The sequence below is a fragment of the Aquarana catesbeiana genome, linkage group LG02, assembly GCF_042186555.1.
Source record: "Aquarana catesbeiana isolate 2022-GZ linkage group LG02, ASM4218655v1, whole genome shotgun sequence".
NCBI classification, from domain to species: Eukaryota; Metazoa; Chordata; class Amphibia; order Anura; family Ranidae; genus Aquarana; species Aquarana catesbeiana.
The window spans coordinates 378,289,526-378,311,862 of NC_133325.1; the positions used below are offsets into that span (position 1 = coordinate 378,289,526).

The following is a 22,337-nucleotide window of genomic DNA, read 5'->3' on the forward strand; positions in this document are numbered from 1 at the left end:
GGCAGTGCATTTCAGTCTGCTGGTAGATGTGACACCCGTGAGGAAGAGGACACTAGCAGCTGAGGTGTGATTTCTTGAACTCTGTACACTTGTTTTCGGTCAAGTATACTCCCGGACTGACTGGGACTTCATGTTGAGGCATAGGTCTCAGTTTGTTCAGCACACTTGTTGTGTCTAACAGGAAGCATGGTGGTGGGCGCACGGCTGGAAGAAGCACATGTCTGCCATTGTCAGGTCTGGAGGATGCTGAACAAAGTTCCACTGGTTTGGTTTTTACTGAGGGGTCAGGTATGGCACGTGGTTCGGAGCCCTTGTGTTTGGTCTGGTGGCTACTGAAGGGACATCTTATGTATTGAAGGACTCTGCCGTGCTAGCAGGTTTAGAAAATAAAACTTGCTAGGATGTTCGCCTCCATTTGTCAGCGGGTATAAAGCATAGACAGACAGTCTCCTTCTCCTTGCTCCCCTCCAGTGTTGAAGAGGGAATGAGTGGATGTCGAGAAAGGCAGAGGATGTGGAGCTTGAAGGTCAGATGGCAGATTACTCTTCAGGGGATTCAGAGCCTGTGGAGTTTTAGTGTCAGAGCCTTCATGAGCTCCTTATCAGAGATGGTTTTCCTTTTGAGGAATCTGCAGCTCCAAAGTGTCCACCACTGGGTTCCTGGTGGCCACCTCAGGGAATGCTAGCCCGTCGAGATGGGGAGGTGTAATGGGCAATTTCAGTGCTGGGGACTTGGTCTCCACAGGAAAGATTGCTGCCCGTCAATATTCTGGAACCCTGGCAATTCGGCCCGGTACTTCTGCATTGGGCGGAACAGTTGCAGGGCCTTCCTGTAAGAGTTCAGTTGGACAATGCTACGGCAGTGGCATATGGCACTCACCATGGGGGCACCAGGACGGGAAGCTCAGGAAGAGGTGGATCTTATTCTGTCCTGGGCAGATTGATGTCCCAGCTATGTCTGCAGTACACATTCCAGAAGTGGAAATTGGCAAGCCATCTCAGCCATCAGGGGTTGGTTCCAGGGGAGTGGTTCCTCCAGTTCAGGGCACTTTGTCAAAGATGAGGAATGCCAGATATGGATCTGTTAGGATCTAGATTCAGCACGAAGCTGGGGAGGTTTGTGTTCTGGACCAGGGATCTGCAGGCTTGGCAATCGATGCCCTGGTGACACCTTGGCATCAGTTCTCACCAATATATGCCTTTACTCTGATTCAGCTTGTTCCGCGTCTGTTGAGCAGGATCCAAGTGAAGGGAACACCAGTCACACCAACTTTGCCCAGGAGGGCTTGGTAGTTCCAAAAGGGTAAACTTGCTGGTGGACAGTCCATGGACCCTTTTGGATCATCCGGTCTTCCTGCAACAAGGTCCAATTTGCCACGCTTCATAACCGTTGGCTTGAACGGCTTGGCTACTGAGGCCAGAAGGTTGAAAAATAGAGGAGTGTCTGGGGTAGTCAGTCTCACCCTGTTAAGGGCCATGGAGCAGTCCTCCAGAAATATTTATCATAGGACCTGGAAATCTTATATAGCCAGGTATGAAATTCCATCCCCGCAGGTATGTTCTAGATCACATTTCATCTTTCCTCCAGTCTCAAGTATACATAGTTACATAGTTACATAGTAGGTGAGGTTGAAAAAAGACACAAGTCCAACCTATGTGTGTGATTATGTGTCAGTATTACATTACATATCCCTGTATATTGCGGTCATTCAGGTGATTATCTAATAGTTTCTTGAAGCTATCAATGCTCCCCGCTGAGACCACCGCCTGTGGAAGGGAATTCCACATCCTTGCCGCTCTTACAGTAAAGAACCCTCTACGTAGTTTAAGGTTAAACCTCTTTTCTTCTAATTGTAATGAGTGGCCACGAGTCTTATTAAACTCTCTTCTGCGAAAAAGTTTTATCCCTATTGTGGGGTCACCAGTACAGTATTTGTAAATTGAAATCATATCCCCTCTCAAGCGTCTCTTCTCCAGAGAGAATAAGTTCAGTGCTCGCAACCTTTCCTCATAACCAAGATCCTCCAGACCCTTTATTAGCTTTGTTGCCCTTCTTTGTACTCGCTCCATTTCCAGTACGTCCCTCCTGAGGACTGGTGCCCAGAACTGGACAGCATACTCCAGGTGCGGCCGGACCAGAGTCTTGTAGAGCGGGAGAATTATCGTTTTATCTCTGCAGTTGATCCCCCTTTTAATGCATGCCAATATTCTGTTTGCTTTATTAGCAGCAGCTTGGCATTGCATGCCATTGCTGAGCCTATCATCCACTAGGACCCCCAAGTCCTTTTCCATCCTAGATTCCCCCAGAGGTTCTCCCCCCAGTGTATAGATTGCATTCATATTTTTGCCACCCAAATGCATTATTTTACATTTTTCTACATTGAACCTCATTTGCCATGTAGTCGCCCACCCCATTCATTTGTTCAGGTCTTTTTGCAAGATTTCCACATCCTGCGGAGAAGTTATTGCCCTGCTTAGCTTAGTATCGTCTGCAAATACAGAGATGGAACTGTTTATCCCATCCTCCAGGTCGTTTATGAACAAATTAAATAGGATTGGTCCCAGCACAGACCCCTGGGGGACCCCACTACCCACCCCTGACCATTCTGAGTACTCCCCATTTATCACCACCCTCTGAACACGCCCTTGTAGCCAGTTTTCAATCCATGTACTCACCCTATGGTCCAAGCCAACGCACCTTATTTTGTACAGTAAACGTTTATGGGGAACTGTGTCAAATGCTTTTGCAAAATCCAGATACACCACGTCTATGGGCCTTCCTTTATCTAGATGGCAACTCACCTCCTCATAGAAGGTTAATAGATTGGTTTGGCAAGAACGATTCTTCATGAATCCATGCTGATTACTGCTAATGATATCATTCTTATTACTAAAATCTTGTATATAGTCCCTTATCATCCCCTCCAAGAGTTTACATACTATTGATGTTAGGCTAACTGGTCTGTAATTCCCAGGGATGTTTTTTGGGCCCTTTTTAAATATTGGTGCTACATTGGCTTTTCTCCAATCAGCTGGTACCATTCCAGTCAATAGACTGTCTGTAAAAATTAGGAACAATGGTCTGGCAATCACCTGACTGAGTTCCCTAAGTACCCTCGGATGCAAGCCATCTGGTCCCGGTGATTTATTAATGTTAAGTTTCTCAAGTCTAATTTTAATTCCGTCCTCTGTTAACCATGTAGGTGGTTCCTGTGTTGTGTCAAGAGGATAAACACTGCAGTTTTGGTTACTGAAGCCCCCCGATTCACTCGTGAAGACTGAGGAGAAGAATAAATTCAATACCTCTGCCATCTCCCCATCCTTTGTAACCAGATGTCCTTCCTCATTCTTTATGGGGCCAATATGGTCTGTCCTCCCTTTTTTACTGTTTACATACTTAAAGATTTTTTTTTGCTCTCCTCCGCTATGTGTCTTTCATGTTCTATCTTAGCCATCCTAATTGCACCCTTACATTTCTTATTGCATTCTTTATAAATTCTGAATGCTGTGGATGATCCCTCAACCTTGTATTTTTTGAAGGCCTTCTCCTTTGCTTTTATATGCATTTTTACATTGGAGTTAAGCCATCCAGGATGTTTGTTCGCTCTTTTAAATTTATTACCCAATGGGATACATTGGCTAATGCCCTTATTTAATATGCTCTTAAAGCAAACCCATCTGTCCTCCGTATTCTTTGTTCCTAATATTTTATCCCAATTTATGCCTTTTAGCAAGGTTTGTAGTTTAGGGAAGTTGGCTCTTTTGAAATTCAGTGTCTTTGTGTTCCCTTCATGTCTCCTATTTGTGTGATTTATACTGAAACTAATTGACCTGTGATCGCTGTTACCTAAATTGCCCCGTATTTCCACATCTGTTATCAGGTCTGTATTGTTGGTAATCAGTAGATCTAGTAATGTTTTATTTCTAGTTGGTGCGTCTACCATCTGACCCATAAAATTGTCCTGCAAGACATTAAGGAACTGGCGAGCCTTAAATGAATGCGCGGTTCCCTCCGCCCAGTCTATGTCTGGATAATTAAAATCCCCCATTATGATAACACTTCCCATCCTTGCTGCTAATCCAATTTGTGATAGGAGATCCGTCTCCACTTCCTCCCTCAGGTTAGGGGGCCTATAGCATACTCCCAGTATTATTTTCCCCTTAGCTTCATCCCTTTGGAGCTCTACCCATAAAGATTCCACCTCCTCCCTAGCCCCCTCAGTGATGTCATCTCTCACATTCACTTGTACATTATTCTTGATATATAGGCATACCCCTCCCCCTTTTTTACCCTCTCTATCCTTGCGGTATAGGGTATACCCTTGAATGTTTGCCAGCCAATCATGAGAGCTGTTGAACCAGGTCTCTGAAATTCCCACAAAATCCAAATCCTCCTTGTACAACAGTATCTCTAGTTCACCCATCTTGTCCGCCAGGCTCCTGGCATTGGTGAACATGCCACATAGTTTAGACCGGTCGCATATTGTCCTCGTATTGGGTGTTTCAAGTCTGCAACTTGGACTTGCTACTATAAGTAGATTTGAAGCTGCCACCGAGTACCATTAAGGTGCAGATTTTGACCTTGGCAATAATTTTTCCAGATGCCAATGGAGTCCTATTCTCCGGTACAAGCCTTTATTCAAGGAATCATGCATATGGCTTCTCCGGTTAGGTTTCCATTGCCTCGGAGATCTCTACCTGGTATTATCAGAGAAATTATCAGCTTGCAGTGGCCACCATTTAAGCCAATCCAGAATCCCATTAGTGCTTCTGACATGTAAAGTTGTCTTCCTGGTCACTATTACCTCAGCAAAGTATCACAATTGGCGGCTGTTTCCTGCAGGGAGCAGATTATGATACTCCATAATGAAAACCTAGGTCTTCATCCTCATCCGTCTTTTTTTGCCGAAGGTAGTTAAAAATTTTTATCTTAATCTACACATTGCCTTGCCTTCCTTTTTTCCCTGGTCTGAGTCGCCAGTGGACAGGGCCATTCACACGTTGGACGTGGTTCGGGCTATAAAAGGTGTATCTGAAATTGACTGCTGCAGTTAGACAGTCAGTCAAATTCGCAATTTGTCCTTCCAGAAGGACCGGGGAAAGGTCAGCCGGCTACTAAGTCGACCATTTCATGTTGGATTCGGCAGCCAATTTCTCAAACCTATGGCTTGAAGGAAAGAAATCCACTATTGTGCGATGGCTTACTATCAGGTGTGTAGAGGTCTTTTGGGCTATCCATCAGGCCTCAGTGGAACAGGTAAGCAGGGCCCTAACCTGGTCTTCGATTTACACTTTTACAAGTTTTTATAGGGTGGATGCAACTGCTGCTGAGGATGTTGCGTTTGGTTATGGTGTCTTGTGGGCTTCTGTGTAGCTTTTTAGGCCTGGCTGTGGTGGCTGTGTCTTCCTTTCTTTTGTGAACAGTGCTTTAGGGACATCCCAGGTAGTCATGTTTATTAAAGCCTACTCTGTCCCACGATGTCCAAAAAAGAAAAAGGGTTTTTGTACTTACCTGTGAAATGTATTTCTTGAAGTACATCATGGGACACAGAGGTCCCTCCCTTCTGTTGCGAAATATTGCTTTCTACTAAACTGATGCACTCCTAGGGAGGCAGGGTTATATAGGAGAAGACTTCCTGTCTTGGCTTGCCAGTGTCCATTCATCTGTGGGTGTTGTATAACCCAGCAGCCATGTTTATTAAAAGCTGGCTCTGTGTCCCGTGCTGTACGTCAGGTAAGTACAAAAGTACAGTTTTATCAAAGTGCACAGAAAGATACCCACAGCCTTCAGACATTACTCATCCTTTCATATTTACCTTAAACAAAAGGCAACTAATTTGATACATCTTGCTACAAGCACTGAGAGTACGACTTTTAGACCCTTTGATTAAAAGCTGGACGCTAGCCAAACCACCAAAAACACTGATGAAATAAATATATAGGGGGAGCTGCCAAAGTAGTATCTGTCCATCCAGTCCTGGGATGTACACAACTCGGCCACGCAGCACACCTTTATCGGGCTGAAGAGGGGGGCCTGATCTTTTTCGGCAGCAGTTTCACTTTCAAGTCCCCACATTCCCAGCCCATGAGGGGAGAATAAAAGGAGAAGGAGCTCATCCATCCATCACATCTCCTCATGTTAGCATGCTCCCTGTACTGTAACACAACTGATTAGTTTCTTGGGCTGTATTGTAATAATGATTATAGAGCTGAATTATTATGTGCCTTTTATTTCTGCATGGAGTTCAGCATTGATTAAGTGCGTTATTCATAACCAAGATATGGCTCACAGCAAATCAATGAAAAAGCAGCTTTGTAAACAAGATTCAAACAGCTCAGTGCTAGACTTTATGGGTTACCAAGCATGAAATGAGTGCCATCAGGCTGAAGTAGCAAAATCAAGGAAGCTGGAACAATGTTGTATTGTGCGTTTGCTATGGTCACAGCAAATGAGAGTGACAAAGAAAGTAGTAACCATGATCATTCACTCGGATGTCTCTGTGGTTCGAGAGGTCAACAACTTATATCACAAAAAAAAGTTATTGTAGGTACTAAAATGAAGAGACATTCTTTCAAGGACTACAAACTGCATCCTAATAGATAACCTTCGAATAACAGCCTAGAAGGGACGCAGATTGCTACTGTTGCAGTTTCTTTACACAGTGTTGCCTAATTTTATACATCATAGGGTAAAACACTTTGCCGAGTTACCCTGCTTCCTACATGTCCCAGGATTTCCATAATAAAAGTGCAGGATCAGATCTGCAGGAGCAGATTCCATCTATTCGACAGCCATCTCCAGACATGGTTATGCCTATTTTTGTGGGTGTTTTTACTGGATTTCCAGGGCCAATCCCAGATCTTGACTAGTTTGCAATATTGATAGGTGTCCCACCTATTCCACCCATTTTTTTACAAAATAACATTTACTGATGAGCAACCAGTAAAACGAAAAGCATGCAAGAACAGATCAGTAAATCGTCCCTGGTACATAATAAAATGTTGCAAGCATTGTTAAAATCAAAGATGCACACAAAAAAATTTCAGCCAGTTCAAACTTTCCAAAGCCAACTGATAAGTACATAGATAAATAATTTGAATGCAACTAAAAGGTACATGCAAGAAAAGAACTATAGTGCACCGAACTTAAACCACTTACCGTTGGAATGTCTTGTGTTGGCTGTGTCTGAGATGAGCCATTTCCTGCTCTGTGGCTGCTCTGTCTAAATGAAACTGGCGGAACAATAGTCACATCTGGGTAGGGCATGGGCCTCAGTCCCAAAACAAGCTGTACTAAATCTTCCTTTTCACGACATAGGTCAGTGGGTATGTCTCTCATGGACAAGTAGTCTCGAAGATCTTTTATTTTTATCTTTAATAACTCATCTCGGGTAAAGGAAGTGGAACGTATCCTCCGGCACACCTGACAAAGAGGTAGGCCATCATTTAGTTGCTGAAGACATGATCCACAGAAGATGTTTCTGCAATCCATGCATGAAGTCTGAAAAGAAAGAAATATACTGTCTAACAAAAGAAGCAGTGTTCAAAGTCACACACTTGTCATGGCAATCTATATATCTAATAGGCGACCCTAAAAATTGCATGTTACAGGTTTTAGTGCCCACATTAGAATATATATTATATATATATATATATATATATATATATATATATATACATACACACACACACACACACACACACACACACACACACACACATACATATACACACACACTAGCTCACAAGAGTGCACCCCTCACATTTTTGTAAATATTTTATCATCCCTTTTCATGTGATAACACTGAAGAAATGACACTTTGTTACAATGTAAAGAGTGTACAGCTTGTATAACAGTGTAAATTTGCTGTCCCCTCAAAAAAACTCAACACACAGCCATTCATGTCTAAACCGCTGGCAACAAAAGTGGGTACACCCCTAAGTGAAAATGTCCAAATTGGGCCCAAAGTGTCAATATTTTGAATGGCCACCATCATTTTCCAGCACTGCCTTAACCCTCTTAGGCATGGAGTTCACCAGAGCTTCACAGGTTGCCACTGGAGTCCTCTTCCGCTCCTCCATGACTACATCATAGAGCTGGTGGATGTTAGAGACCTTGCCACCACCTCCACCTTCCGCTTGAGGATGCCCCACAGATGCTCAATAGGGTTTAGGTCTGGAGACATGCTTGGCCAGTCCATCACCTTTACCCTCAGCTTCTTTAGCATGGCAGTGGTCATCTTGCAGGTGTGTTTGGGGTCGTTATGTTGGAATACTGCCTGCGGCCCAGTCTCTGACGGGAGGGGGATCATGCTCTGCTTCAGTATGTCACAGTACATGTTGGCATTCATGGTTCCCTCAATGAACTGTAGCTCCCCATGACACTCCTCATCTGGTTGCCGCCACACACACTTGACACAATCTGAACCCTTGGTCTCATCAGACCACAGGACATATTTCCCGTAATCCATGTCCTTAGTCTGCTTTTCTTCAGCAAACTGTTTGCAGGCTTTCTTATGCATCATCTTTAGAAGAAGCTTCCTTTTGGGATGACAGCCACGCAGACCAATTTGATGCAGTGCACAGCGTATGGTCTGAGCACCGACAGGCTGACCCCCCCCCCACCCCTTCAACCTCTACAGCAATCATACATTTCCCAAAGACAACCTCTGGATATGATGCTGAGCATGTGCACTCAACTTCTTTGGTCGACCATAGCAAGGCCTGTTCTGAGTGGAATCTGTCCTATTAAACCGCTGTATAGTCTTGGCCACTGTGCTGCAGCTCAGATTCAGGGTCTTGTCAATCTTCTTATAACCTAGGCCATCGTTATGTAGAGCAACAATTCTTTTTTCAGATCCTCAGAGTTCTTTGCCATGAGGTGCCATGTTGAACTTTCAGTGACCAGTAAGAGTGAGAGCAGTAACACCAAATTTAACAAACCTGCTCCCCATTCACACCTGAGACCTTGTAACACTAACGAATCACATGACACCAGGGAGGGAAAATGACTAATTGGGCACAATTTTGACATTTTCACTCAGGGGTGTACTCACTTTTGTTACCAGCGGTTTAGATATGAATGGCTGTGTGTTGAGTTATTTTGAGGGGACAGCAAATTTACACTGTTTTACAAGTTGTACACTCATTACTTTACATTGTAGCAAGGTGTCATTTCTCCAGTGTTGTCACTTGAAAAGAAATAATAAAATATTTACAAAAATGTGAGGGATGTACTCACTTTTGTGAGAGATATATCCTCTGCTCGGCCATAATATGTATACTATTCTCTACCTACTGTACCTCTTCTCCCAAAAGCAACCATATTTACTGTAACTGTTCAGTAGTCAAATATAGTCACCATAAACCCTGACACTAGTGTTCTCATTGGTGGTTTACAGACACCTATCACCCCCTATTTTCTATGCCATAGGTCATGAAAACCAGTCAAATGACACAGAATGGTAGAAGCCAGTTTTTGCTTTCTGGTAGTATGCATCAGAAAGCAAGACCTGATTAGTACAACTTCGTGGGGTACATCATGGGCACTAAGTGTCATTGCTAGGGGACCTTTTTCAGTCACTATAATGACCTGCAACCAGAATTAGTGTAGCCCCTTGTTACAGAAAAATAACCATCAGTGTACTTGCCAAGCGTATAAGTAAGCCATGCAAGATTTTCGTAACTAGACGAGGTAAGTGATTGGCAGATCCAGCATGGCTCAGGGCTGCCAAAGTCAATGCTAAGCAATGACAAAGTAGTGGTAGCCAAAATGCAGCCCTCTGCTGGCCTTTATCCGGCCATTGGGACAGCATGCATCCCACTGATACGAGATACAATTCTGCCCACCGATACCAACAATGGGGCATAAATCCTGCCACCGACACCAACCATGGGGCACAATTCCAAATTTTCTCTTCCCGCCACTTTGTTGAACTCCTGGAGCTCTGGGTCTAAAGCCTCATACACATGATCCGATTCTCCGCAGACAAAACCTCAGACTTTTGTCCGAAGGGCGTTGGCCAGGAACTTGTCTTGCATACAAACGGCAAGGAATTGTCAGCCAACAAACACGAACGTAGTGACGTACTACGTGTTTTTTCAGCTCTTTAGCCCCACCCTTTGGGCTCCTTCTGCTCATTTCATGTTAGTAGAAGTTTGGCGAGTGTTGATTCGCACTTTTCATTTCGTTTCTGAATGACCGTTTGTCAACCAGCGATGTTGGGGAATCGGAGGAGATAACATGTTATTTATTATTGGCCTTGGAGTTATTGCTTTGACCCAAGTCCAATCCAGGAACAGGAGGAGGAAAAGGATTTCTTGGACCAAAAACTGGTTGCTTTATTAATCGTGACCAATTATGTCATATGCCTTTGCTGCGGGAGCTCCAGGAGAATAATCCAGATGATTTTCGGAATTATCTCCGGATGACAGACCCCTGCTTACACCAACTCTTGACACTGTTGACACCCTATATTAAGAAGGAGGACACATGCATGAGGCTTTTAATTTTATTTTTTGCTTGAATAATGATTTGATTTGGTATATTTTCTATACTTTTGGATGCATAGAATGCATTTTTTGGTTAAATTCTATTGGTAGATAGCATGTCTAATTTTATTTGCTTTCTTTTTTTAATGCACGATAAAAAAAAATTGTGTAGAATAATACTTGGCTATGTGTTTTACTTCAAATGACAAATTGGTAGTAGGCAGTTACATTTTAAAAATTACAATGTAAAATTAACAAGGGACACCAACATAGTTGTATCTTTGATCTTAAAAACTAGGGGATAATGGTGTTGTGGTAACTTGCACCAAAAGGAAATAACAAGCATAATAATATTATTCTTGATATCACTAGAAAAAAAAAGCCTTTGAAAATTTGATTGCCATAACTCCATCAGTATCACCAGCAAAGCAGCTTCATTATTATCCCATTAAAGAAGAAGAGAATGTGTGCTGCATTTTGAGATTTCATAATTTGTCGCATCACGAATGTTAATTCTCCATTACGAACGCTAGTTTATAAGACCGACCATTTCCAGCTTGTCCTTGCTTCCAAGCATGCGTGTTTGGACTTTGGACTTTTGTCCGACAGACTTGTGTACACATGCTCGAAAAATCCGACAACAGACATTTGTCCGTGGAAAATTTTAACGCCTGCCATCCAACATTTGTCCGCGGAAAATCCGACAACAATTGTCCGATGGAGCGCACAAATTTTCCGTCAACAGTCTGTCATCACACAATTCCCGTCGGAAAATCTGGTAGTGTGTACAAAGCTTAAATCTCATGTCAGCTATGACTCAAATGAAATGATCTGCTTTTCATTTGATCACCACTGCACTTTATTTTGTTGCGCTATAAACAAAAAAAGACAATTTCGAAAAGTGTATAATATATATCAAAATATATATATATATTTATATATATTATATGTTTGGTTTTTTTTTTATTTCACTTTCTGCTATAAAACATATCAAATAAAACAATTTGAAGAAAAAAAAATTCTTCATAAATTTAGGTCAATATGGATTCTGCTACATATTTTTTGTAAAATTAAGTAACTAATTCCATTAAGTGTATATTGATTGCTTTTGGCAAAAGTTAGGCGTCTACAAACTATGGTATATCTACTGGATTTTTTTTTTTTTTTTTTTTTTATACTAGTAATGGTGGCAATCAGCAACGGGACTGCGATAGTGTCCGATTCTCTGCCACAATAACTGGCACTTGACACTTTGTGGGAACCAGTGACACTAATACGGTGATCAGTGCTAAAAACATACACTGTCAGTGTACTAATGACACTGGCTGGGAAGGGGTTAAACATCTAGAGCGATCAAAGGGTTAACTGTGTGCCTAACCAGTGTTTTTGTGTACTGTATGAGGTGCTTTTACTAAGGGAAAAAATCCAATCATTCCCCATTTCTCTCCCTCTCCCCCCCCCCGCTCAGTTCTGTCTCTGCCCGACAATCAGCGGGTGCTGGCATACATTCACTGCCTGGTACCCACAGATCGGCTTCTGTTGTAAGTAATCACAGCAGAAGAGGCGCGTGCGCACCCTAGACGGCAGTGCAGAATCACGTACATATACACAGGATTCTGCAGAGGAGGGCTCTATAGGGCACTCCTTAAGTGGATATAGTATACATATACATATACAGTGTGTGTGTTTATATTAAATGGTTTTGAAAATACCCACCACACTCAACGCCTTCCTTGTCTGTCTCAGAAAAAAAAAAAACAGAAGCAAAGCTATTTAGTATGAAACGGATATCTTCAAAATAAATGAATCTGGTCAGCAAGATGTACAAAGCCTGGGAATATGAAGTGGTTAAGGTGGCCAAGGAAATGCATACACACACCAACCTGAATGCTGAGGTGACATCGCGATGTGACAGGCAAACAAAGCATGGCTTTTGTGACAACTTTGGTCAGCAGATCACCAAGCAAACAAAGATTTATTTCTGTACAGAAAGCAGTTCATGTTGGGCTGCCACACAGTCCATTGTTTCGGTTTTCGCAACAGACAAAAGGTTTTTCAATTGCAGGCTTGAGATAAATGATGTGTAGAGTATGTGGGTAGTAATAGTCATAAAGGTATACATACACAAAAATGCAGTAGTCACTCTTTAAAAAACATAAAAAAAATCCTCTACTGTGACTACCAAAGCTCCATTGCACAGTTGCTCCAGTTTACGTGTGTGTGTATAAGTATAAATATATATACACACACACACACACACACACACACACACACACACACACACACACACACACACACACACCCCGAGGATGGCGGCGGTTTCGGCTGCCGACATCGCGGGCGCCCTGGACAGGTAAGTGTCCATATATTAAAAGTCAGCAGCTGCAGTATTTGTAGCTGCTGGCTTTTAATATTAATATTACACACACACACACACACACACACACACACACACACACACACACACACACAAACACGTCTGACGGAAATAAAAAAAAAAAAAAAAAAAAAAAAAAATTAAAAGCCAGCAGCTACAAATACTGCAGCTGCTGACTTTTAATATATGGACACTCACCTGTCCAGGGAGCCCGCGATGTCAGCAGCCGTATCCGATCTGTCAGTCGGCTCTCGGCTGCTGCCACCGCCATCCTTGGTAAGGGAATCAGGAAGTGAAGCTGTGCAGCTTCACTTCCTGGTTCCCTACTACGCATGCGCGAGTTGCGCTGTGCGTCCTCACTGGTCCCTGCTGTCTTCTGGGACCTGTGTGGGAGGACAGAGTAGGCGCCGGAAGTGGCACAGGTCACCGCGGTGATCTATGCCAGGAAGTGGGAGCAAATACCTGTATTAGACAGGTATCTGCTCCCTCCTGCCCCCTGAAAGGTGCCAAATGTGACACCGGAAGGGGGAGGATTCCAAAAAGTGGAAGTTCCATTTCTGGGTAGAACTCCACTTTAAAATGTTTTTTTTGACTGTTCATATTTTTTAACATCATATCTTGAAAGCTATCAATGTATTTCTGCATTGACTTTACATCCTTCAAGAACTCGCATTCCAAATATACAGTATCATGCCGGCCACAAACGGCTCGAATCGCAGCCGTTTCCTGGTGATTCAAACATGGGTACAACCAGCCTGATGGATTTTACTTGCAGTTTCCCCACCGCGAGAACACAATGGCTAGGCAGGACGGATGCCACTGTGTTGATGGGGGAATCGAGCAAATTTCTTTCCTGCAACCGTGGTTGCAAGAAAGAAATTTGCACCATGTATGGCCTGGCTAAGATTCATGACTACTTTCAATCTTATAATTAACTCTATAAACAAAATGAGTTCAAGCTCATTAACATGTATCACACAGAATATCCAGGACTAAAGTAGTCTGCTCCCATTAAGCACAAAATGTAATTGTGTACATCTGCAAGACCTACAGTACAATAAGGATAATTAAATATCAAATGTCTGTGTGGGAGACACTTAACGTTTCCCTAGAAGTGAGAGTCACAGGACACAGGAATGAACATTGAGCCTAGGTTCACACTGATGCGATATGGGAAATGGCTGAACTCACATCTCACAGACATCACATGCGCTATCTGATCGCACTGGTGTGAACCTGGGCTAAATGGTAGTTGTAACCTCAGTCACAAAAAACCACACACACACACACACACACACACACATATCCCAGATAAAAACTTCTATATGCTGTAAAGTTGGCCATACACCTATAAATTATTTTGCTTACAGCCTATAAAAAACAAAAAAACGAAAAACACAAACAGATTCCTCCATCCACAGTACCCAGTGCAGATGGAGGAATCTTCCACTGCAAATATTGTATTCTGAAGGTTGGCTCCATTAGAGAAACCATTTAACACTAGGAGGGGTGCTTACAATGATCACCTTTCATTTACGTAAAATCTTTACTCCAAAAGGAAAAAGCAGTTTGCTGTAACTGCTAATAAAGTATTAGATGCAGTTTGAGTTCAATTTGTTAGTGTATTTAAATCTGCTAGTACTTCTACCCCCCCCCCAACTGACAATGCTGCTGTCCAAAGGTGCCTCCTGTTCTCATTCATCCAGAGTAGGGGCACTTATACAGGTGGTGTGTTACTGGCAAGATCACCAGGGGTAAATGAAGGGAAAAAAAAAGCTTAAAAAAAGATAACTGATGCAGCCACCACATTTAAAGAACTGGTAAGCTGCAATAGAATACACATTACTTTCAGTTGACAACTATAGATACACAAATACTGCTTGGCACAGTACTGTTTAATAATACAGCTATGCATGGATATTGACTGCTTTTGCCTTTGCTCAAGAACTTTACAGAGCAAAAAAAAAAACATACATGAACAGGTTATATAGTGGACAAGCCTACTGGACAAGCACGGAATTTTCTCTCTCTCTCTATATATAGATCTCATGAGCAGAATTATGTCTGCGACATTAAGGAGTGGCTGCTATAAAGAAATTAAATGGCATTTACATCAAATGCAAGCTATTTATGCCATTACTCAGCATTACATAGACAAAATAAATAAAAAAAAAAAAAAAAAAAAAAAACACCTTATAACCTTTTAGCATGTAGAGTCTGTTACATCAGATCATCTCCCTTACAGGGCAGCAAGGAAGACTAGCCGCCTGAGAGATTCGGCAGTAAAACTAGAAGTGTCTGGACATGTGACTTGTGGATTAGGGTGCAGTCAAAATCCAACATACTTTTAATGTTTTTTGCCATGGAAATGGCATGTAAAACCATTTCCCTAGCACACTATACCCAAACGACAAATGGCAGAACAAATTTGGCATTGCTCTTTGTGATTAGGCCCATATGGGTGAAACACGTTAAAGGGGAGGGGCCATCAGGCAGAGGATTGTTTGTTGCCGCTCAAGCTGAATAAACTGAGATGTCAGTGACCTCATCGGAGTGCAACCTTTCTGCTCACTGCTCCTATTAAGTTTGGCCCCTTTCACACTGGGGCGGGAGCTGCATCAGCGGTAAAACGGCGCTTTTTTAGCCGCGCTATTTGGCTGCTAGCGGGGCGGTTTTAACCCCACTAGCGGCTGAAAAAGGGTTAAAACCACCCGTAAACCACCGCTTTGCTGGCAGTATAGCCGCGCTGCCCCACTAATTTCAATGGGCAGGAGTGGTGAAGGAGCGGTGTATACAACACTCCTTCACCACTCCAAAGATGCTGCTTGCAGGAGTTTTTTTCCCGTCCTGCAAGCGCAACACTTCAGTGTGAAAGCCCTTGGGCGGCTGTTTCAGGGCACTATGCAGGTGCTATTTTTAGCGCTGCAGCGCCTGCAAAGCGACCCCGTGTGAAAGGGGCCTTTAAGAAGTAGTCAACAGCTTGAGGCATGGGCTTCTCCTGCAACCTGGACACCTCTGCAATACCAGATGATTGGTGCAGGTCTACCTCTAGGGGTCTTGGTACAGGTCTACCTCCCCATGTGCATGCTTCTGATGATTGCTATTCTAAGATTCTGTGTGCCAGGAAGGCGATAGCTGGCAACAAGCGCAACTTACTTGCTCCTATATTTGGAGCCAATGCAGTGCCAGCATAACAGCCCAGTTCCAATGATTACTGCAGGACTGGTCTGAAAGTGTAAAAGTTACTATGATACAGAAGCAGGAGCGGCAGGTTGGCACGGCTGTGCAAATCGCCGTAGGTGTACTTCGGGCGATTTAAGAGCTACAGGAGGCTCGCGGCCAAGACGCAACGCCGAAGCCTATGCACTTGGCCATGTGATCGCTCCTCAGAGCCAGAACGGGGATCTGTCAGTGTAAACAGACAGATCCCCGTTCTGTCAGGGAAGTAGAGAGAGATCTGCAGTTCCTAGTAATCAAGAACAGCGATCTCTCTTTACTCCCTGTCAGTCCACTCCCCCACAGTTAGAAACACCTCCCTAGGGTACACTTAACCCCTTCCCTGCCAATGACATTTATACAGTAATCAGTGGCTATTTTTAGCTCTGATCGCTGTATAAATGTCAATGGTCCCAAAAAAAAGTGTCAAAAGTGTCCGATCTGTCCGCCGCAATGTCACAGTCCCTCTAAAAATCACTGTTCACCGGCATTACTAGTAAAAGAAAAATAAAAATGCCATAAATATACCCCCTATTTTGTAGGCGCTATACATTTTGCACCAACCAATCAATATACGCCTACTGCGATTTTTTTTTTACCAAAAATATGTAGAAGAATACATATTGGCCTAAACTGATGAAGAAATTTGTTTAAACATTTTTTTGGGTTATTTATTATAGCAAAACGCAACTCTTTTTTTGTTTATAGTGCAAAAAATAAAAAAACTGCGGAGGTGATCACATACCACCAAAAGAAAGCTATTTGTGGGAAAAAAAAAGGACATCAATTTTGTTTGTGTACAACATCACACGACCACACAATTGTCAGTTAAAGCAACAATGCCGTATCACAAAAAACGGCCTGGTCAGGAAGGGGGTAAATCCTTCCGGGGCTGAAGTGGTTAAAGAGGAAGCAAACTTCCTCTGCTGACATTTACCTATAGGCAAGCCTAGAATAAGGTTTACCTATAGGTAGTGAAAATATCTTTACATTACCTGCAGCCATTGACATCACTGGCACATGAGCTCTGAAAGAACGGCCACGGGTGCCGTTCCTTCCAAGCCTTGTGCCGTGAACGGCGGCTCCTGCGCAGGAGTGACGTCATTGCCGCTCCGGCCAATCACAGCGCCGACGCCCACAAATCTGGAAGGAACTTCGGGGAAACTTTTTTCTTCTTGGGTTTACAACCTCTTTAAAGTGTTTTAGTATTTACCTTCCTTGTAGTGGATTGAAGACTAGTACCACAAGCTCTGCAGGTGACCTCTGTAACTGGAGGAGAGGTTCTGACGTTCTGATGGGAGCGGTCCGATGCTCTCCCGCTGTGTGGGATCTCTTCAGGGCCAGTATCTACACACAACCAATTACAGCATGCAGCCCACATAATCACACCTGCAGAAAAAAAAGCATCACAGTTATAACCAATTATAGAAAACTGACTGATTTCCAAATCTATTTTCTCCAATAACCATAGAAAAAAAAGGCTGTCCATGTCTCAGAGTCAAAACAGCCCTGTAAAGGTGGCAAGATACTTTCCAGCCGCCTGTATCTTGAAACACTGCCATTTCAGTGTTCCAAGGCCGCTGCAGGAATTCCACCTTTCTGGGTGTGTGAATACTTGCACCTCTTGCCATATGTGATCACTACAGGACATATGAGCCAGCAGCAAGGACCACTGCACACAGAGGGGAAAAAAAAAAACACAAGTATTTGACCTATCAAACCACTCGAATACCTGAAGTGGACGGAAAGCAGTGAATTGTTCAATGATTCAAGACACAGGCTAAAGCCCAACGTCCCAGAGCTGTTCCAGTCTCTGGATGGATCCCAACAATGTTGGGATCCACCCAGATCCCTGAATGGCAGCTGTCTCAGCCATTCAGCATTAAGCTGAGAGCCCGAGCCAGCCATTCCCACCCCCTCTCCTAATGTTGGGATCCACCCAGATTCCAGATCGGCAGCTAAGAGCCTGAGACAACCACTCACACCCCCTCTCCTGATGTATCCCAACAATAATGTCAGGATTCACCCAGCTGCCTGATCAGCGGCTGAGAGCCTGAGCCAACCACTCTCGCGCCCCCCGCCCAGCACACCAGTGAGCACTGAGTGATCAGCAGTCACATTAAAAATGTATAGATTCCTGCGCTGCCATTAAAACCCACATTCCTTAAATAAATCTGCAAGTGTACAAAGCCACTAATCATCAATTGTGTATGACTTATTACCAAAGTTGAATAAATATACGAGAAATGTGTAGCTTTGTAATAAAAATAACTCACAATTATTAGCGGTCATGTGATCGCTCAGTTCTCAGGCTAAGAGCCAGCGGGAGACCGCTGCAGCCATAGAGTATGTTTGTTTTTTGGGGGGTATTTTTGTGTCCCGTTCTTCTCCAACTGTCTGAGGGCAGAGTAGCCTGCTTTATCGTCTTCTACAAGCCTATCACCTTTCTAAGGTGTGAATGGTTGCAGCACAATAGCTTAGGTATGTTAGAAACAACAACAAATGACTTCTATGACAACACTGGGGTGGAACGTCAAGGTTCTTTCATGAGCATACATCATGAGTATACAATGAAGGTAATTTTTCTGTGATGTCGAAAAGCAATGTTTGGTCACTATTTACACAGAATCAGAATGTGATGTTCAAAATAGGCATATTTACACAATGCAGATATGTTTAATCCCTATTTTTTTCCCCTTTATTTAGCCAAAATAAACTTATCAAAAAAAAAAAAAAAGATACAAATTTTATTTGGGTACAATGTTGCATGACAGTGTGATAGCGCTGAAATCTGAAAATTGGCCTAGGCAGGAAGGTGGTAAATATGCCCAGTATTGAGGTGGTTAAAGTGATGGTTTAGTTTTATAGGAGAAAAAAAAAAAAAAAACGACTTTACAAACAGGTTATACTTGCCTGCTCCGTTGCAGTGGATTTGCACAGAGCAGCCCAGATCCTCCTCTTCTCGGGTCCCTTTTCGGTGCTCCTGTCCCCTCCCTCCTGTTCAGTGCCCCCTCAGCAAGCAGCTTGCTATGGGGGCACCCGAGCCGAGTCACAGCTCCCTGTGTTCATTCAGACACGGAGCCCCGATCGGGCCCCTCTCTCTTCTGATTGGCTAGCTGACTGAAAGCAGTGGCAGCCAATGGCGCAACTGCTGTGGCTCAGCCAATCAGGAGGGAGAATCTGGGACAGCTGAGACACTCATGGACATTGCTGGACAGAGAGGGACCTCAGGTAAGTGTTAGAGGGGCTGAGGGGGGTTACTGCACACAGAAGGCTTTTTATCTTAATGCATCAAGATAAAAAAAAACTTCTGACTTTATGGCTTCGTTCACGCGAGGCAGATCCGCTCAGCGGACTCCGCCAGCTCAGCAGGAGATCTCTCCGTTGATGTCCGCTGAAAAGCAATCTTACGCAGGACCAGGCAATTTACATTCTTGGCTATCAATTCAGCCCACACCACTGTATGCAACACTTTGTATCATAGCACGCTGATACTATTACTACTGCATCGCAACACCACTGGTGAATAGAAAAATAAATGGCACTTGTGACATTTCGAAAAGGTTAAAACACATTAAAAAAAAAAAAAAAAAAAAAAAAACACAGCACAATATGCTGGAATTGGCACAGTGGCAATGTTCCACCAAGCACACAACAGCAGCTGTGCATTCAGCTGGGGTTAAAAAAAAAAAAAAAAACTCCTGAAGTTTTTGTGTGCGTCTTTATCAATGCACAATCATGGCATATAAAAACAACAGTATACATAAAAGTGCTCAACTAAATTAACAGCACACTAATGACAATGAGACGAGGAGGATAAATGTTAAGTATATGACCCACTCACAGGAACAATAAAAGTAGTTTAAAGCTAGTGAGCAATGATTAACTGAAACACTGCCTGGTAAAAGAGGAAGAAAAAAGTGATAATGACACTATACTGTACTTCACGATAATCGGGAGAGCCATAAATAACACAGCAGGTATACAGTGAACAACGCTTTCACTAACCTTTGTAGTTCCTGTTCTACCTGCTCCTTATCTCTTGGTTTAACCCTCCTACTACACACCTGTTGTCCTACACCACAAGATTCATCGGGGACTTCTCCAACCTCATGACGTTTCTACAGCTGAAGAGGAGGGACATACATGTAGTCACAATCTTGTGGTTTCATTTTCCCCAAAGCTCACCTCACCTGGTCATTTTATAGAAGAGAACAACAAAATCACCCCGTGTTCAGGAATCAGGTTATGTGACCAACTAGAAACTCCATGCTGTGCTTCGAAAAGGTCTTCTAGTGTCATGCTATGAAGACGCATTATCTAGGAAGATACACATCCCACACTGCCATAGTGACTCAGCATATAACCTTGTTGATTTGCAAATTGCTATACTCAAATAGAAATTTTCGTTCCAGTCAGTGGGGTGAGCATATTGAGGATATCACTAAAAGTTTGCCCAAGTTTACCCTTAAAGTGGTGCTAAAGATTCAAGGATTTTTACCTTCATGCAGTCTAAGAAAACCTCCCGTGTAGCAGCCTTCCCCATCCCCCCCCCCCCCCAGTACTTACCCAAGCTCCATCTCGACCCAGCAATGTGCACGAGAGCCTCAGCTCTCCCTCCTCATTGGCGCCAGCTGCTTTCAATCACAGGCAGTGAGCCAATGAGGAGATCGAAGGGGTGAGGCCGAGCTGCAGCTCTGTGTGTGAATGGACATGCAGAGCCACAACTCGTGAGCAAGCCTGCTTGGGTGCCCCTATTGCAAGCTGCTTGATGTGGGGGCACTCAGCAGGAGGGAGGGGCCAGGAGTGCCGACGAAGGACTCGGGAAGGAGGAGGATCTGGGCTGTTCTGTGCAAAACTACTGCACAAAGCAGGTGAGTATAACATGTTTGTTAAAAAAAACAAAAAAAAAAACAAAACACCACTTTTAACCTGTTGCTGCCCGCCCACCGTCAATGACGTCATGAACTTTGAGCAGGGATATCTGAATGATGCCTGTAGCTACAGACATCATTCAGATACTGCCGTTTTCAGTCGGCGATTCCCTACACCATAAGAACGATCATAGCGGCTTTTCCGCCGCATGATCGTTCTTATGGAAGGCGAGAGGGGACATCCCCCCCCCCCTCCGGTGCTTCTACTGACTCACCGGTAGAATCTGTGAGTCGGAGAACGGATCCGCCGGCCCCGGATTTTGATCATAGAGATTTTCAGCGGACCAGATAGTCGCCGGAGTCTCTATGATCGTTCGGAGGCCGGGCACGATGTTATGACGTCACGCCCAGCCTCTGCATTCAAAAAAAAAACGGCGCCGCCTCAGCTGGGAAGCTGTGATCTGTTTATTTTTATTTTTTTTATTTCAGGCTTCCCAGCCTAGTGGTGAGATATGGGGTCTTATTGACCCTATATCTCACTGTAAAGAGGTCCTGTCATGTCATGTCAGTTATAAAAGTGATCAAAAACATTTTTTTTCAAAAAAAGTGTCAAACTAAAAAAAAAAGAAAGTATAATTAACAATAATAAAAAAAAAAAAAATTTAAGCACCCCTACCCCATGTGCTCACATGCAGAAGCGGATGCATACATGAGTCCCACCCACATATGAAAACAGCATTCAAACCACACATGTGAGGTATCGACGCGAACGTTGGAGCGAAAGCAATAATTTTGTCCCTAGACCTCCTCTGTAACTCAAAACATGTAACCAGTAAAAAAAAAAAAAAAAAAGTCAAGCGTCGCCTATGGGGATTTTTAAGTAGCGAAGTTTGGCGCCATTCCACGAGCGTGTGCAATTTTGAAGTGTGACATGTTAGGTATTTATTTACTCCGTGCAACTTAATCTTTTACAATATGCAAAAACATTGGGCTAACTTTACTGTTTTGTAAGCACAAAACTGTTTTTTCCCCCAAAAAAAAAGCGTTTGAAAAATTGCTGCGCAAATACCGTGCGAGGTAAAAAGTTGCAACAACCACCATTGTATTCTCTAGGGTCTTTGCTAAAAAACATAATGTTTGGGGGTTCTATGTAATTTTCTAGCAAAAAAATGATGATTTTTACATGTAGGAGAGAAATGTCAGAATTGGCCTGGGTGGCAAGTGGCTAAAGTAAGTGATTGTAAAGGATGAAGGTTTTTTTTTTTTTTATCTTAAAGTGAAAGTCCATGCTAAAACTAAAACCCCTGCATCTATAGACACCCCTGAACTAATAGTAACCTATCTACCCCTGTAAAGAAGAACTCAGTATACATACCTCTT

The 22,337-nt window shown here is 43.3% G+C and overlaps 1 protein-coding gene across 4 annotated transcripts in view; it reads right to left on the reverse strand.

Moving 5' to 3' along the window:
• The window catches only part of RFFL (ring finger and FYVE like domain containing E3 ubiquitin protein ligase), a 91,558-nt gene that overhangs the window by 25,137 nt on the left and 44,084 nt on the right, over positions 1-22,337 (reverse strand). For 2 of the 4 annotated variants that reach the window (XM_073615125.1, XM_073615127.1), the window contains exons 2-3: positions 17,297-17,472; positions 7,159-7,500 (exon numbers count right to left, since the gene is read on the reverse strand). In XM_073615125.1, the coding sequence (XP_073471226.1) occupies positions 7,159-7,500; positions 17,297-17,464 (510 nt within the window). In that variant the 5' untranslated portion in view covers positions 17,465-17,472. Of the gene's footprint in view, positions 1-7,158; positions 7,501-17,296; positions 17,473-20,091; positions 20,209-20,276; positions 20,394-22,337 lie in introns of those variants that run through there. The other 2 variants (XM_073615129.1, XM_073615128.1) reach the window with 2 other exon arrangements.